General features: G+C 58.1%; 1 protein-coding gene across 1 annotated transcript; it reads right to left on the bottom strand.

The window, feature by feature from the left end:
- Positions 1-464: 464 nt before the first annotated feature.
- Positions 465-5,033, bottom strand: GDF7 (growth differentiation factor 7). Its single transcript, XM_016144750.2, has 2 exons — positions 4,649-5,033; positions 465-2,111 (listed from the first exon to the last, which is right to left on the bottom strand). The coding sequence occupies exons 1-2, from the start codon at positions 5,031-5,033 to the stop codon at positions 1,159-1,161; spliced, it is 1,338 nt and encodes a 445-aa protein (XP_016000236.2). The 3' UTR covers positions 465-1,158.
- Positions 5,034-15,084: the final 10,051 nt, after the last annotated feature.

Below are 15,084 nucleotides of genomic sequence, written 5' to 3'. Positions count from 1 at the left end.
AACTACAGCAACGACACAGCGAAAGCATGTCGAAGCCGACGCAGACTCGATACTAAGCACCAGCACATGTCGGCCCACTCTGAGTAAGTGCCATTAGAGGGGCAGGCCGGGGTCCTCTGGAGGAGCCTGCCCAGGCCACCTCCTTGCCCCTTGCAAGCCCCAGGAGCCGCTTTGGCAGCTCCTTATGAAAACCTCCCCACAGGTCTCTAGGAAGAGCCATAGGGTCCCCCTTTCCCCATTCCCGGCCACTGCAGAGTGGCTTCCTCCTGAGCACCCCCAAGCCACTGCCACCACCTGGCCGCTGCACCCCACGCCCAGTTTCATGTCAGATCGGACTGGCAGTTTAAAACCTCTCCCCCATTTCACTTCTCTCCCCGACAAAAGAAATTTTTTTTTTTTTTTTTTTTTTTTTACATTCTAGATCATTTCCAATTGGAACTGACTTGTTAAAAAGGACGGTGCTGACCTTTGCAGAGATCTGGGAAGCTCCACAAATGCGTTCTTTCTGACAAACGTTCCCTTTCAAAACTGAGGGGCGGCCATTCGATTTTAAAAGTCAAAGAAAACAGATAAGGCCTTTGGCAGCGGCTCCTTCCGGGAGCGAACGGCTTCCGTGCCACGCAAACCTTCGCAGAGGGTATTACAGCTGTCCAGTCGGTACCAGGTGCAACACCGGGAACTCAGGCCTCCAGCTGGCCGTGCCCCCCCACTCGGCCAGAAACAAAAGGGGTTCAGACGACACTCGCGCAAGTACCCCTTTAGTTCACCCACTCTAGAGCCCCCAGTTCCCTAACCCCTTTCCATCCTATTTAGTGGCTGTTGTTGTAACATTAATACAAACACCATCTTCTCCCCAAAGGGGGTAATGGGCGCAAATAGCGCTCTGTTTGCAGAGCGCACGTGGCTGTGACTTTCGCTGGCATCTCTCCCAGGGCTCTCCGATGCAGTCCACGGCAAATGTGTGCAAGAGTGAACGAGTGTGTGGGTGTGAGTGCTGGTGTGACTGAACGTGCGCTCTCCCTCCTCAGTGCTGGCGCGGGGCCAGAGTCCCACCGCGCACCCACGCTGGGTGACAGGCCCGGCCCGAAGCGGCTCTGCAGCAGGGGGGTCCTCGGCGGCGGCGCGGCTGCCCCTCCCAGGCTCGGCGCGGCCCGCATGCTACCTGCAGCCGCACGCCTCCACCACCATGTCCTCGTACTGCTTGTAGACCACGTTATTGGCAGCGTCGATGTAGAGAATGCTGATGGGGCTGAGGCGCGCGGGCACGCAGCAGGAGGCCGGCGCCGCGTCCGGCGCCATGGAGTTGAGCAGCGTCTGAATGATGGCGTGGTTGGTGGGCTCGAGGTGCGAGCGCAGCGGGAAGTCGCAAACGCCCTCGCAGTGGTACGCCTCGTAGTCCAGCGGCGCGATGATCCAGTCGTCCCAGCCCAGCTCCTTAAAGTCCACGTGCAGCGGCTTGCGGCTACAGCGGCTCCGGCCCCGGCGCCCGTGGCCCCGGCCCGCGCCCCCGCCGCTGCCGTGCGCCGCGCGAGCCCCGGCCAGCGCTGTCCGCCGCCGCCTGCGCCCGCCGATGGCCGCCTTCGGCGACCCGGCGCCGGGTCCCGGGTCCGGCGGCGGCTCCGCGGCCCCGAGAGCGCGGGCCTGGGCGCGGATCTCCCGGAACAGGCTCTCCTTCCTCCGCGACCGCGAGGAGACGACGAGCAGCGCGCGCTCCTCCGCGGCCGCGCCACCTGCGCCCCGCAAGCCGAAGCCCAGCAGCCTCAGCGCCAGCGGGCCCTGCGCGGGACCGGCCACCGCACGCAGCCGCAGGCAGAAGGCGAGGGCGGCGCGGGGCTCGCGGCCGTGGCGCCGCACGGCGTCGGCCACGTCGAACACCTCCCAGCGCGCCGCGTCCAGCGGCTCGGCCGCCCGCGAGTGCAGCAGACGCGGCGCGCGGGCGGCCCCGGGGCACGTGGACAGCAGCAGCAGCGGCGGGGGCACCGCGTTTCCAGGGCCGGGTCCCGGGGACTCGCGGCGCAACACGCGCAGCTCCGCGCCCACCACCTCGTCAGCGTCGGAAAGGCTGGACACGTCGAACACGAAGCTCTGGCCGGTCTCGGCTGCCGACTCGTCTGCAGGGGACGCACAGAGAGAGAGAGAGCCGAGTAAGAACTAAGCGCGCACTACCGGCCGCGGCGCCTCCTAACCGCGAATGGCCCGACCTCCGGGATGCGGGAGCTAAGGCCCGCTGGAACTGGCGCGCATCCCCGCGTCTGGGCCCCGGAAGGACCGCTGCCAGCCTGGCCCAGAGGAAAGGGCGCCTTCACCCCGGCTATCAGAAGCGGGCCTTTGGCTCATCGAGCCGAAAAGTCCTGCCACTGCGACAGCATTCACTTATTGCTGGGGGGGGGGGGGGGTGCGGCAGGGGCGCACCCCTGCAGGCGAGACCAAGGCTTACGGCCACTGAAGTTGTGCTTCCTGCCTCAGAGCCACGGGTTTTCCGGGACTAGGTCGGTGGACAGAGGCCCGGTTGGCGCATCAAAGGTTAGTGCGCCCCTTCCAAGGCCGACTGTTTGCCCGAGGTCCCGCGCTATCCCGAGACTGCTCTATTGCCCTATTGAGTCCCAGGAGATCCGTGGAGTTCCCATTGTGCGAAAGAGAAAATTCTTGTCCCCCGAAAACTCTGCTCCTCTGCTCCCTATCTTCCCCATCTCAGCCTGGGCAGTCCAGCCAGCCGCAGGCTCCCATGAAGGCCCGGGGCCCTAGATTCGTCCAGTAGGGGAACTCGTCGGCAGGACTCGAAGCCCTCTAGAGCGTCCAGCCTCCTCGATTTGCAGACGCGGAGCTGGGGCCCGGCTTGGCCCAAGGTCTCAGAGCAATGAGAGCAGCGGGTCGTGATCAGGAGTCCCAGGCTCAGCTTCTCCCAGCGCGTCCTTGACCTCCCGATGGAAGGAGAAAGGCGGCAAAGCCGTGCAAGAGGCGTTTTCGTTAGGGTTTGGAGCCGCGGTGAGGGCAGTGCGCCCAGTGAGGTCCAGCCTCCCGGACCCGGCAGTCCCTTCCCAGACTTATCCTTTCCCACTGTTATCACTTATCTTGAGCTCTCGGATTTTATTTCTGGTCATGTGCACTTTTTCTTTTGGGGCTCGAGAAAAAAAAAAGGTTGAAATTCCACCAAGCAACAGATAAGGAGCTCCCTTTGAAGAGGGTCATATGGTTTCATTTTGCCCCAAATGCGGAGAGACTGTGCAGACTCCCCCCACCACTGCAGATTTGCTCGCCAACCCCGGACGCCAGGCCCTTGGCTCTTGAGGTCTGAAGTCTGGGCCCTGCCGGAGGCCTCTGGAAACCTGGAGCAGCCTTACTCCAAGTTGAGGCTCAAGGTGGAGAGGGAGGCAGGAGAGGCAATGGGCAAGTGTTCGCCCTCCACTGCTTTCTTCCCGAAGCCTTGCTAACTGGAGCATTTTCTCTGAGCTTCCCCTAAGCTTCTCCCTGCTTGTCCCAGGAAAGGAGTCAGCTCTGAGGCTGCAGTAGGTCTAACTCAACCAGAGAAAGAGCATCTGGTGTCTCTCCCAGCCAAGGGCCCTGCACACAGGCGGTCGGCACAGCAACGTTAGGGCTGGGGCCTTCCCTGGGACTAGACGGCAGGATTCCTGCTTCCAATGAGCACCCCAGTATCCAGTCCAGGGAGCAAGCAAGGCCGTCAGAAGATGCCTGAAATTTCCCAACAGACTATAGGTACCCAAAATAAAGCAGTGTGCGTGTGTGTGTGTGTGTGTGTGTGTGTGTGTGTTAGAGGGAGTGAGTGATCTGGTCACTGCTCCCAGGCAGGGCTCATCTTCCAACCCCATTTGCCTTCCTTTCTCTCCTGCTTTGGATGCTTGGTCTCTGGCTGGATAGAATTAAGGCCGAAATTACTTGCATTTCCTCCTGAAATTAGTTGAATCTTCCCTATCTGTCTGCTTTAATGATTTCAATAGAGATTAATAAAATCCAGATGACACCACAATCGCCGTGGCCTCACCCACGTCCTACCTTTGGAGGGCCTGGTCCAGAGTAAGGTGGGGTGCTTCCCCGGGAGAGGCCCTCCTCCCCTCCCTACACAACCCAGCGACGCCCTCCGCCTCTGCCCAGGTCCCTGCATGAGGCACAGACCACCACAGCTACACACCTGCACCCTGACGCGGCCTGCCGAGAGGCGCGCTCTTCCCATCCGGTGATGCCACCAGCCTCTCTGGGGCCCTATGATTTAGTCTGATACCTGCCTGCGTCTCGCATGTCCCTGCGTGTCCCCAATTTGTACGACCGCCACGAGATCGCTGCAACAAGGCAGCCGCCGCCACTACCACTGAGCAGTCTTTCTCAGCCGGACCCCCTCCTCTTGCGCCTCCGGATCTCGGACTCGACCTGTCTCCTCCTCAAGGGGACCCGCCGGCCGCAGGACCAAGGCGACCCCCGCAGAGGGAGCTGCTCAGGCCTCTGGGGCCGGGCGCCGCGAGCTGCCGCGGGTCTCGCCACAGTCCAGGCGCGGCGGGTTCCGATGCGTGGGCCTCCGCGAAGTTTCTAATATCTGAGGCCGCGCCCCGAATGGAATGGAGCTGGGGCACAGCTGAGGCGGTGGCCTCCACCCAGGACCGGATGGGATGGACGGGCGCAGTATAGGCGTGAGTACCTTGGGTCGCCTGGTCTGCGAAGCCGGTGATCGTGTCCGCGCGGCCGTGGCGCCCAGAACCCGAGGTGGAGGCGGCAGCTGCGCCGGCCAGAGTCCTCGCGGCCAAGCTCCGGTAAAGCGACATCATGAACTGGTGGGGCACCACCGAGCCGTTCCTGAAGCCGGAGCTGGCCGCGCGACGCACAGCGCGAGCCCCAGCAGCCGCGGTGGCCGGGGCGGCGGAGGCGCCCGCAGCCGCGGCGACGGTCCGCCCGCCGCCGCCCCCCGGACTCCCGGCCGGCCCTGCCCCTGCCGCTCGCAGAACGGCGGCCGCTTCGAGCCCGTCGCGGGGGCGGCAGGCGCTCAGCAGCCAGAGGCACAGCGCGGCGGCCGCGCTCAGGTCCATGGGCTCCGTGGGCCAGGCGGGCGGGCGGCGCGGGCTCCGTGGCTCCGGGAAGTCCCCCGGCGCCTTTGGAACATAGTGTTTAATAATGGGGGAAGTGTGCGCAGCGAGCCGCGGCCCCCCCTCCTCTCGCACCCCACCCCCGACCGACGCCCGGAGCAGCGCCCCCTGCTGAACACTCCAGTGGCAGCGCCGCGCCCCCCACTCTGGCCTAACGCGGAGTCCAGGGCCGGAGGCTCGTCCCCCCGCCCCCGCCGAATCGCTGCGACCCCACTCTCGACAGGCGAGTGATACGGGCCGGAGGCTCCCGCCACAAAACGGGGCCCCGCCTCCTTGCCCCACAGCCTTGCGAACCCCAGTCCGCCCACGTTGCGTCCCAGCCAAACTCGCCATCCGGAGTTAGAGGCTCCGGGGCACGGCGCGTGCCCGCCCAGCTTCTTCCCCGCTCCCCTGAGAATCGCCCGCCCCTCCCCGCTCCTTTTCCGAGAGCGCCCGAGAAGCCCGAGGTGGGGCGGCAGAATGGCTCGGCCAGGTCCGCCAGTGCCGCCACTCCGTGGCCAGCGCGCACCGAGAGGCCACAGGGCGCGCGGAGGCCCCAAAGGCGCAGAGGCCAAAAGGGCGCGCAGGGTTGCCACGAAGGTGCGTTTTGGATCACCAGTTCGGCTGTTCACCACCCTGCCACAGCCCCCGAAGTGGGAGCCGGCAGTCAGAGCAGGGGAGGGGACCGGTAGGGAACAAAGCCAGCGACCGTAAGGGCAGGGCAGAAGGACAGAGGGACGTGGATCGACAGTCGGAGAGCGAAGATTTGGGTGTGGAACGAGAGCTTAAACGGGAGCCCATCCTAAAGGATCGCAGGAATTACAAAGGCAACGCGGGGTGGAGGGGACTCCTGCGCGGGAGCGGCGCCCCAAGTTCATCTGTGCGTCAATTTTGATTCCCGCCTTCTAGGGGTCGGGCTAACGGAAACAGGCTACTGGGTATATTGGGGTGCAGCCAGAAGCCTGGACGGCGGGCGGCGCAGAGCCCCGAGTGGCGCCTCTATCCTTCTCTGCCCCGCCGCGGTTATTGCGCGAGGCCGGGGTCGGTGGAGGCAACAACCCCGAGCGCACTTGCGCGGGCGGCGGGGCACTCGGGCTCAGTCCGTAGCCCGCACGTTCCCGGGGCCGCGTCTCAGGGGCACACGCAGGGTTGAGGGGGGGCGTCGGCGGCGGGTGTCCGCTCAGCTCCACCCGCAGCCCGGGCATCCCCCGGGCGCCGGCACGTCCGGCAGACCGACGTGCCACTGTCGGGCAGAGGGGCTGAGCCCAGGGAGCCCGAAGCAGAGCGGGCGCGTCCTTTTCCTTTAAAATTGCATTTGCTACCGAATTTGAAATCTAGACAGGCTCAGTACGTCACGGTCACTTTGAGTGGGTGGTTAGCGTCAATGCGACATCACAGGATCCAAAGCCGTGTGAGTTCCGTCTCTCTGCGCGGGTGCGCCGCAGTGACCCACCGAGATGCCCGGCCCTGGGAGCCTGGGAGGTCCCGGGAGACTCCGGCCCAGGCCCTTCCGTTCCCTACACTCGCTCCTTCGTCCCATGCGAACTCCTCCCCGCCGCCGCCGCCGTCGTCGTCGCCGTGGCCATCCTGACCCCTGCGGAGGAGACACGGTGCCCACCAGCTTGGGGCTTTGCGCCACTCACAACCTGGGAGGTCTAATGGCAGAAGGAGAGGCCTGGTGAGGGGTCACTTCTCGGACCCCAGGCCAATCGGGTGGGCGGAGGAGAAAGGCCCGAAATTAGCATGGGAAGATCTGGGCGGCGAGGGCGGTGGGGGCTGGCATGGCCAGGGTTTCATTAACCCGCCGTCTTGGGGTCTGGGACAGAGCGCCAGCGACAAGACGTGGTCACAGGTTCTTCTGGGTGGTGCCGGTACCACGTTGCCAAGAACTGGTCACACTGGACAGGGTTCAGCCGCGAGCTTCCTCTTGGGGACTGCGGGGGAGGGGGGGTGTGCGATCCTTGGGTAGGTGCGCCAAGCAGGAGGGAGACCTGGCAGTTGTGGTCCATGGGCTGCTAAGTGCATTTTGAAGGGAAATGCGCGTCCTCTGCGTGGCCCAGCAGACGCTGGGCAGCTGTTGATGAGGTGCAGAGGCAGGTGCGGGAAGTTCAGAGAAGGGTGGGAGACCACTGGGGACCGGCCTTCTGACTTTGTTCTGTATCAGTCTGATGACCACCCCCCTGACTCCCAGGACTCCAGACTCCAGCTGCCTCAGAGAGAGGGGGTGAGTTTGGCTCCAATAGAGGAGAGGAAAAGGGAAAAGGGAGGAGGACTGTTTCTTGACTGGAGTGGGGAGGGGTGGTCCCCACATTCTCACCCCACAGACCCTTCACTTGGAGAGCACTTTGCTGCTCATCCGTCCTCTACAGGAGCTGTTCACTTTCTCTGAGCACCGGGTCGTTGATCCAGGTCACAGAATCCCAAGATCTGAAAGAACCTTTCGGGTTACCCAGGCCAACTTTCTGTGCCATGCCTGAATCCTAACAAATGCTACCCAGGCAGGGCTTGCATACCTGCACAGACGGGGAGCTCGCCATCGCAGACAGCCTTCCGACAGCCCTGAATGTGAGGATATTCTTTATACTGCACCATGAGGGCCACGACATCTCTGGAAGGCACCATTGTTGTGGGGCTTTGCACATCATCTGTGAACATGAGCCTGGCACATGGCGTCGATGCCACTTAGGAAGTTAGTCTTGGATTCTGCCAGCTAGAGCCACCTTGCAGTGGCCTTCAGGAACAGGAACTTGGGCTGACCCCAGATGCAGCCTACTCAGCCTCAAACAAGGGTCTCCAGCTACATCCAGACATCCGCCCGCCACCCATATCTGATAACGAGAGCAGGAAGGGGTCCCTTAGAGATGGCCTGCTTTACGGCTTACATTGTTCATATGAGCAAGCCAAGTCCCCGAAGGAGGGGAAGTAATCAGCACCCTGTTTCTTGGCATCACAGCCATCTGCGATAGGGGGTCCCCTCTGTGGTCCTATGCCTTTGCTCTCTCCATGTAATCCAGAAGGTCTCACTGCAGTTCTGCCCCGGGCACCCTGTAGGTGAGATGTGATGAGGGCGCAGCTTCTGCCCTGTGCACCGTTGGGGGTTCTCGGTCCCTGTCTATGATTAGTTGATGCTCCTGAGTTGAGAGACCGGAATTCAAATTCTGCCTCTAACTTCAGGCCTCAAGTCCTTTAGCCCTTCCTGGTTTTAGATCCCCAAGTGCACAGTGAGGCTGACAATTAAATGTCCAGTGAGGGATCACCTGTGAGAACTGGAGGGCATATGGGGATGGGGCCACTACCCCCTGGTAGGACCCAGCCAGGAGCCTGTCCTTGGTCTGGCCCCACCATGGTCCCTGGCTTGTGCAACTCAGAGCTGTAAGGGGGGGGTTAGCCTGGGCCTTCGCCCTAAGGATGGTCTCCCTGGGAAGGCAGGAAAGGGAAGATGGTGAGGACTCCCACAGAGGCGGCTGCCTGCTGGCCGGCACTGCTTCTGACGGTGCCGGTCTCCCCTTGGCTAGAGGTGCCGCAACTCTCTTCCCCCGGAAGGGCCGGGGACAGACTGCCTGGGCCGCAGGTGCGGGATGATTCCAGCAGGGCTCTGGCTCAGGGCCCTTGTCTGGTGCTCTGAGGAATTTCCTATGCTCCACCCAGGGCTGCCCCAACGTCCCCCTCCCACACCCGCTCCCCAGGTTACCCCGGCAACAGCTTTGGCATCCACACTCGGGTTTGCTGCAGCCTGGCCACGGGCCACTGGCTGGACCTGTCCTTGGGTTCCAAGCTATTGTGTGGGGGAAGGGAAGGGACAGCAAAGAAGGGATGGAGTGGCCTCTTTCCCAGAAGTTCCACAGAGGACCTCTCCGAGCCCTTCTGTTTGGGACAAATGCTGACGGCTTGTGGACACTGCCACCTGCTGGTCACTGGTTGTAACAGTTGTATCACACTGTAGCTGAACTCTCCTGCCTGCTGGGATTACAGAAGACCTGTTCAGTCCCGGAGAAGACTCAGGAACAGGGCATGGGGGCCTCTGCGGTTGAACCAGCTTACGTGGACCTGTAAGGTGTCCTGGGAGATGAGGGGACAAAGTCAAGGACCACACACCACCATCGAGGTCAGGAAAGAGGCTGCAGTATGGGGTCATGGTAAAGACCCAGCTTCCACACCATCTTTGCTGTGCACTAGCTTCGTGACTCTGATTACGTTAACCTGCCATCCTCTAGCTCCTTGTCTTTAAGTGCGGACAGGACTGCCTGCCTGTCAGGGAATGCAGAAGAGACTTTAAAATAGGTAAAGTCCTTACCACGGAGCCCGGCTCAATAAATGGTAGTTTTTCATGTTTTCTGGGTAAGTCCCAGTGTTACCAGTTGGAAGTCTCGTTAGCCCAACCTGTCCATGCAGTTTCCTCTGTATGGTCCCTGTCCTTGAGACATGTCTCTTCTGTTGATGTGTCTATCGTGAATATCGGTAGCATGAATGTTCTGGGGTTATGTCTCCATTAGATTTTCTTGGACACTTTTGTGGACACAAGATTTTCTTTTTTTAAACCTTCCTTTTGGAATAAAAACTTGTAACTCTTTGAATGTGCAATGATGTGGTCAGATAGGAGCTCAGGGTTTCTATTCTAGACACACAATGAGAAAATAGAGGCTGACAGAGGAGAAGGAACCAGAAGGTGTGTCCCTCCAGTCCAGGATATGAGATTTGGCAGCTGCCCCTGAGGGTACGTTGACCCAAACGTTCTCATGGCTCACACAGGAGAGCATCGTACATCATGAGGCTGACCCAGGGACTTGGTGTCATCGGGTGGGGTAGCTGCCTCACATCGTCTGGCCCACATGGCAAAGGCGTCCATGAGATCTGTCTGCAGGAGACAGTCTCTGGGGCTGCCCTGCAAAGGGTGAGGGTACCTACAAAGCTGGGGACTTGGCCCTAAGCCATGGCAACCCCCAAATGCTCCCCCATTTTCCTAAGTATTGATCCATCTATAAATGACATGCTAATTTAGGGCAGCGCCCCAACTGGGTTCTGTCCTCCCAGACTTCCTTCCCGGCTTGGATAAAGAGTTGGAAGACTGATCGAAATGCCGGTCCTGATTGTTAGAGGCACACATCTGAAAGAATTAGTAAAAACATTGGGTGACAGAATCAGAATCCCGAAAGCCACCGGCAAATCATTGCAAATGAAAAGAACAGCGAGATACCGTTTGTCTTTACCTCTCAGATTAGTAATACCAAAGAAGATAAAATGTATTACTGATAAGAGGATGAACAAATGGCAATTTTACATACCCTTGGCAGAAATGTAAGTTCATAGAGATTTTCCAAGAGCAATGTGACAGCATCGACATTTTAAAGAACGAAATCCTTCGACTTGGCATTTTCACTTGCAGAGATTTACTTTGTTATAGGTATACTCACACAAATGGTAATAAATATACAAGGGCTTTAAAAATCGAGGTAATAATGACAACTGGAAATGACCAAAATGGCATTTAATAGGGTAATGACAAAATAAATTCTGATACACCCACACGCGGGTTGCTTTTCCCCTAGTATACGATTAAATTAGGTTTGGTGCACGGCACAGAAAGATGCCCACAGTATGTGACGCTGAGAGGCAGATGGGCAGGACGGAGGGAGGGGAAGAGGCAGGCTCGGCCACGCACACCGAAGGCCAAGCCCCGCCGACGGCCGTGTGTCTGTCCAGCTGTCCCCGTGTCTGTCACTGTCCTTCCACCCATGCTCCGTATCCCAGCCAACTTATCTCCCCAGGGAGCCTCTCCCTTCTTTCTGCTCCGCGTAAAAACAGATTCGTATTTTTACGTCATAAAACAGCGAACCCGCCTTAGAGAGCTTCATTGTCAGATATCCATCCATACCAGCAAACTCCCATGTAGCATTCGAAGCAGAGCTGACGGATCAAGTCCACAGAATAGAATCCAGAAGCAAACAACGATATTTGAAAATGTTTAGAATACAACAATCATGGCAGTCCCAGTGGAAAAAAAGGATGACTTGTTCAATAAAATCTATCCGTGATGGTATTGGATACCTGACTAAGTATTTAGGCTCCCCCCTCAAAAAAAAATGACCCTATGACATAAACCAAAATTAATTCCTAGTGAATCAAACAGTTGATTGTAGAAAATATGTTTGGAGGAAATATGTGGATATATATAGTCTAGGGTAAGAAATACTTTTCCGAGTATAATTTCATTGTAAAAGCCACCAAGAAAAATGTCCACAGTTGGAGCAACATAAAAATCTTAAGCCATGCATGTAAAAAGTGCTAAAAACAAAAACTTACCTTAACCAAATGGTCCAACTTACCATCGCCAATTGCGGGGGACGCTGGAATGACATGCTCTCCGGCGCAATCACCAGTGTGGCACTCCTGCTAAGCATTCACCTCCACTGAGCCACGAGAAATCGTTAGACAAACCCCAACCAAGGAGTGGCCGGCACAAGGGGCGTCACCTCCCCGAAGATCAAATGCCGTGGAAGATGAGAAAGCCTGAGAACTGTTAGAATAAAGGAGACTAAAGGGACATGACAGTTAAACATGGCGCGTGACCCTCGATTTGATTCTTGCTTGGGGGCAAGGTACAGGGTCCGGGAAGAGTGGAAGCAGCTGTAACTAAACGACCTCATTGGGTCAACTGGGCAAATTGGCATATGACTGTTAGCTAATAATATTGTATCGATGTCACATTTCCTGGGTATCATTACTCCGTGGTTATCGAAGAAGACAGGAACAGCAAAACGTTAGTAATTGTTACGTCCGTTATAGTATGAGAGGTGATTTTTCCTTTATTTTTTTACTATCTACATTTTCTAGTTTTTCTATAATAAGCATGAATCATTTCTATATAACGGTGCTTTAAAATCCTCTGCTTGCCTTCTCTGCTTCAGAATCAAGCTTCTGCAAGATAGTGCCACACTCAATGTCCCCATCAATACAAGCAAACTCCCGTGTAGCATCAGGACACCTGGAGAAGGGCGTCCAGGTGTGGGCCACTGGATCTGAGCCACCCCAGGAGGGGCCTCAAGTTGGCCGAGGCAGCTCTCTCCAGCCAAGGCAAGTCCCAGGGAGGACTGAGGAGGGACCGGCCAGCGCTCGCATCACCCGGGTGGGAGAACAGCTCAGTCCCGGGTTGGGGAGCCGACAGCTCGTCGCAGACACTGCACAGTGGTTAACCCGCCACGTTCCCACATTCCCACCACTCGCCTTTCTTCCTGAAACTTTTAAGAGTAATAGACATCGTGACGCTTCATTCTAAATACTTCCTTAGAACCGGAGCATTCTCCTTCACAGCGTTTTCTGCATGCCCAGTGCCTGGAGAGGTCACAGGCCCTGAGCTGTGCCCAGGAATGGTTGTCGAGTGACGAGGAGGTCACGTGGGGAGCCCAGACCCCTGGAGCACTAAAGCACTACTTTAGAGGACAGAGACAAATAAATCAGCAGGGACCTGGAGACCCTCCCTTACAGAAACCAGGAAGTTGTTGGTGCAGGGCGTGGCCAGAGCTCAGACCAGACGCCCTGCAGGCTGCGGTGTTTCTAACTGACCTCATTGCCCCTGAGGCCCAGCGACTTCCCCAGGGGAAGACTGAGGCCTGGAGCGGTCCTCCCAGGGCAGTGGGAATGAGGACTACAAGATCCTCCGCAATGTGGTTTGTGTTACTGCAGCTTCAGCCACGGGCTCTTTGAGTCAGGCAGGAAGCAGAAAAATATCAGATTTAGATCCCGCATTCCATGCATTGTATATAATTATCCACTGGAGCCACATAGGTGCATGCGGGACCCACAGAGGCAGAAAATGAAATTGCTCTTGGTACTGGGTCATTTTCATGGGGAACCGGTTACATTCTTGGCAAGCACCAGGTGTGCCAAGTTCCCTGTGGTGTGCACTCAGAAACCCTTGGGCCAGGGGTGAGGCTCACTTGCCTGCAAAGGCATCAGTGACGGGCATCCTGCCAATTCCATCAACAATGGGGAGTCAGTCCCCTTCTACACAGTCCCCCACCGGTGCTGCTCCTGGACCGTAAGTGCTGCCCTAGCCCTCCTGGGCTGTGTTCTCCGCAAGCTCTCACCTGCAGTCCACCTTAGTGTCAACAGCTCCCTACCTGTGACCCCCACATCAGGGTCTCCAGCCCAGGCCTGCCTCCTTGAGGTTCAGAGCCACAGATCCGGTCGCCTTGACCTCCCCAGGCCGTCAACCACCACCTATCCGAAAAAGAACTCAACACCCCACCCAAACTGTCCTTCGCCAGGTGTCCTCCCCCAGGGAATGGCACCACCACCCAGCCACTCACAGGAGCCAAACGTCTTGGTAGCAGCATCTTAACTAATCCCTCCCCCCTTCCCCCCCGCCCCCCACAGACATCTGCTTGATTCCAGGTCTTGGCCAATTCCGTCTCCTGTGCCTCTCACCCGTGCCTTCGTCTCAGCCTGGGCGGCCCTCCCCCTGGTTCGGGACACCATTGTTTCCAGTCTCGAGCGTTCTGCATTTCTGCCCACCTTCCTGCCTCCAGCAGCGCATGCTCCAAGCCCCTGTCCACCGCGTAGCTGGTCGAGGCGCTCCTCTGTTCACAGCCCAGCGATGGCCTCAAGTTGGCCTCGGGGTCAGTCTGAAGCCCTCAGCCTGGTGCACGCGGCTGTCCGAGCCCTGCCTCCTGTCCGTCCCTTCTCCTTGACCTCCCTTCGCCCCTCGTTCCCTGAATTCTATGTTCCTTCTTGTCTCCAGGCTTCGTACATGATATTTCTTCTACTCTGTCCTGTTCTTTATTTCTTCAGGTTTACCTTGGACTTTGGCTCTTTTAAAAAGCCTTCTCTGACCCCGCTCCCAACCCACCCCAAGCATAAGGGCCAAGAAGCTAACTGACAGCAAAGACTGTGCCTTATTCACCGTGTGTTCTTAGTGCCCAGCGCGTAGTGTAAGTTGCATCAATGGTGACTGCTCGACCAGGAGCTGCCCCGCACCAGACTCCTGGAGTGCTGAGGCCACACTCCTTCTGCCTTGCTTCCAAGTGAGGGATATCACTTTAAATAAGACATGGGGACCGCTTGCTACCGCGGACCTTGCCTTGCAGGCGACGGGCAGGTGGGCAGGCCAGGCAGGCGGCAGCCTCGGGTCTCTGCCAAACTTTCATTCATTCATTCATCCTTCCATTCATCATTGTTCATCCCGTCTACAAACAAATTTGAAACAAATCTAATAAAGCGCATGAGTGTTACGTATTTATTCAAGAGACACATTGGGGAAAGTGATTCCTTTTTCAACACTTTTTACCGTGGGATCTCTTTATGAAAATCTGACTCGGATAAAGGTAATAAAGATGTTGGTCATGATGATGGTGGGTGATGCCGGTGGCGATTGGTACGGCGAGGTTCATGGGACACTTTTCTGCCCCTCAGACGGGAAGCGTGACACACATCGTCCCACCGTGTGTTCTGGAACCACGAAGCCTCGGCTTCTGCCGTTCTTTGTCACTAGGGCTTCCGTGGAGAGAGCACAGAACAGGTGCGTCCCCTGGTCTTGTTCCCAGACTCAGCTTTCCTTTATCTGGGCCACTTTGGCAGGGGACGTGACCTCTGCTTCTCACCGCATGGAGAGGGGAGCCTTCAGTGATAGGGCCTGCGACACCCTGCACGCCTCTCCCTCGAAGCCCCCTTCCGAGGGAAAGTGGTCCCTGGACTCCATTGTTCCGGCCCCAGCTGTGGCCCCAAATGCAGCCATCAGAGGCAAACTGGGCACAGTGAGTGAGCAGACAGCAGGAAAGAGCCAGAACTTCAAAAGAGGGGGCAGGAAAGGGGAAGTCGAAGGCAGCAGGTCCGCGGGCACGCTCCAAGAGCACAGGGCTGGAGCGTCCTTGCACTGAGACGCTCCAGAGTGTCCACAGGGCCTGGAACAGAGGCCCAGCGCAGTAGATGTGAGTGCGCGAGTGAGTGAGTGAGTGAGTGAGTAGGGCATGAGAGAGAGTAGCTTTGGGATGGAGTCTGACTAGCAGCAGAAACAGACCGT

This window comes from Rousettus aegyptiacus, unplaced genomic scaffold, assembly GCF_014176215.1.
Source record: "Rousettus aegyptiacus isolate mRouAeg1 unplaced genomic scaffold, mRouAeg1.p scaffold_m13_p_7, whole genome shotgun sequence".
Taxonomy (NCBI): domain Eukaryota; kingdom Metazoa; phylum Chordata; class Mammalia; order Chiroptera; family Pteropodidae; genus Rousettus; species Rousettus aegyptiacus.
The sequence above is the reverse complement of the archived record's forward strand: the minus strand, read 5'-3'. Positions and strand labels throughout refer to the sequence as shown.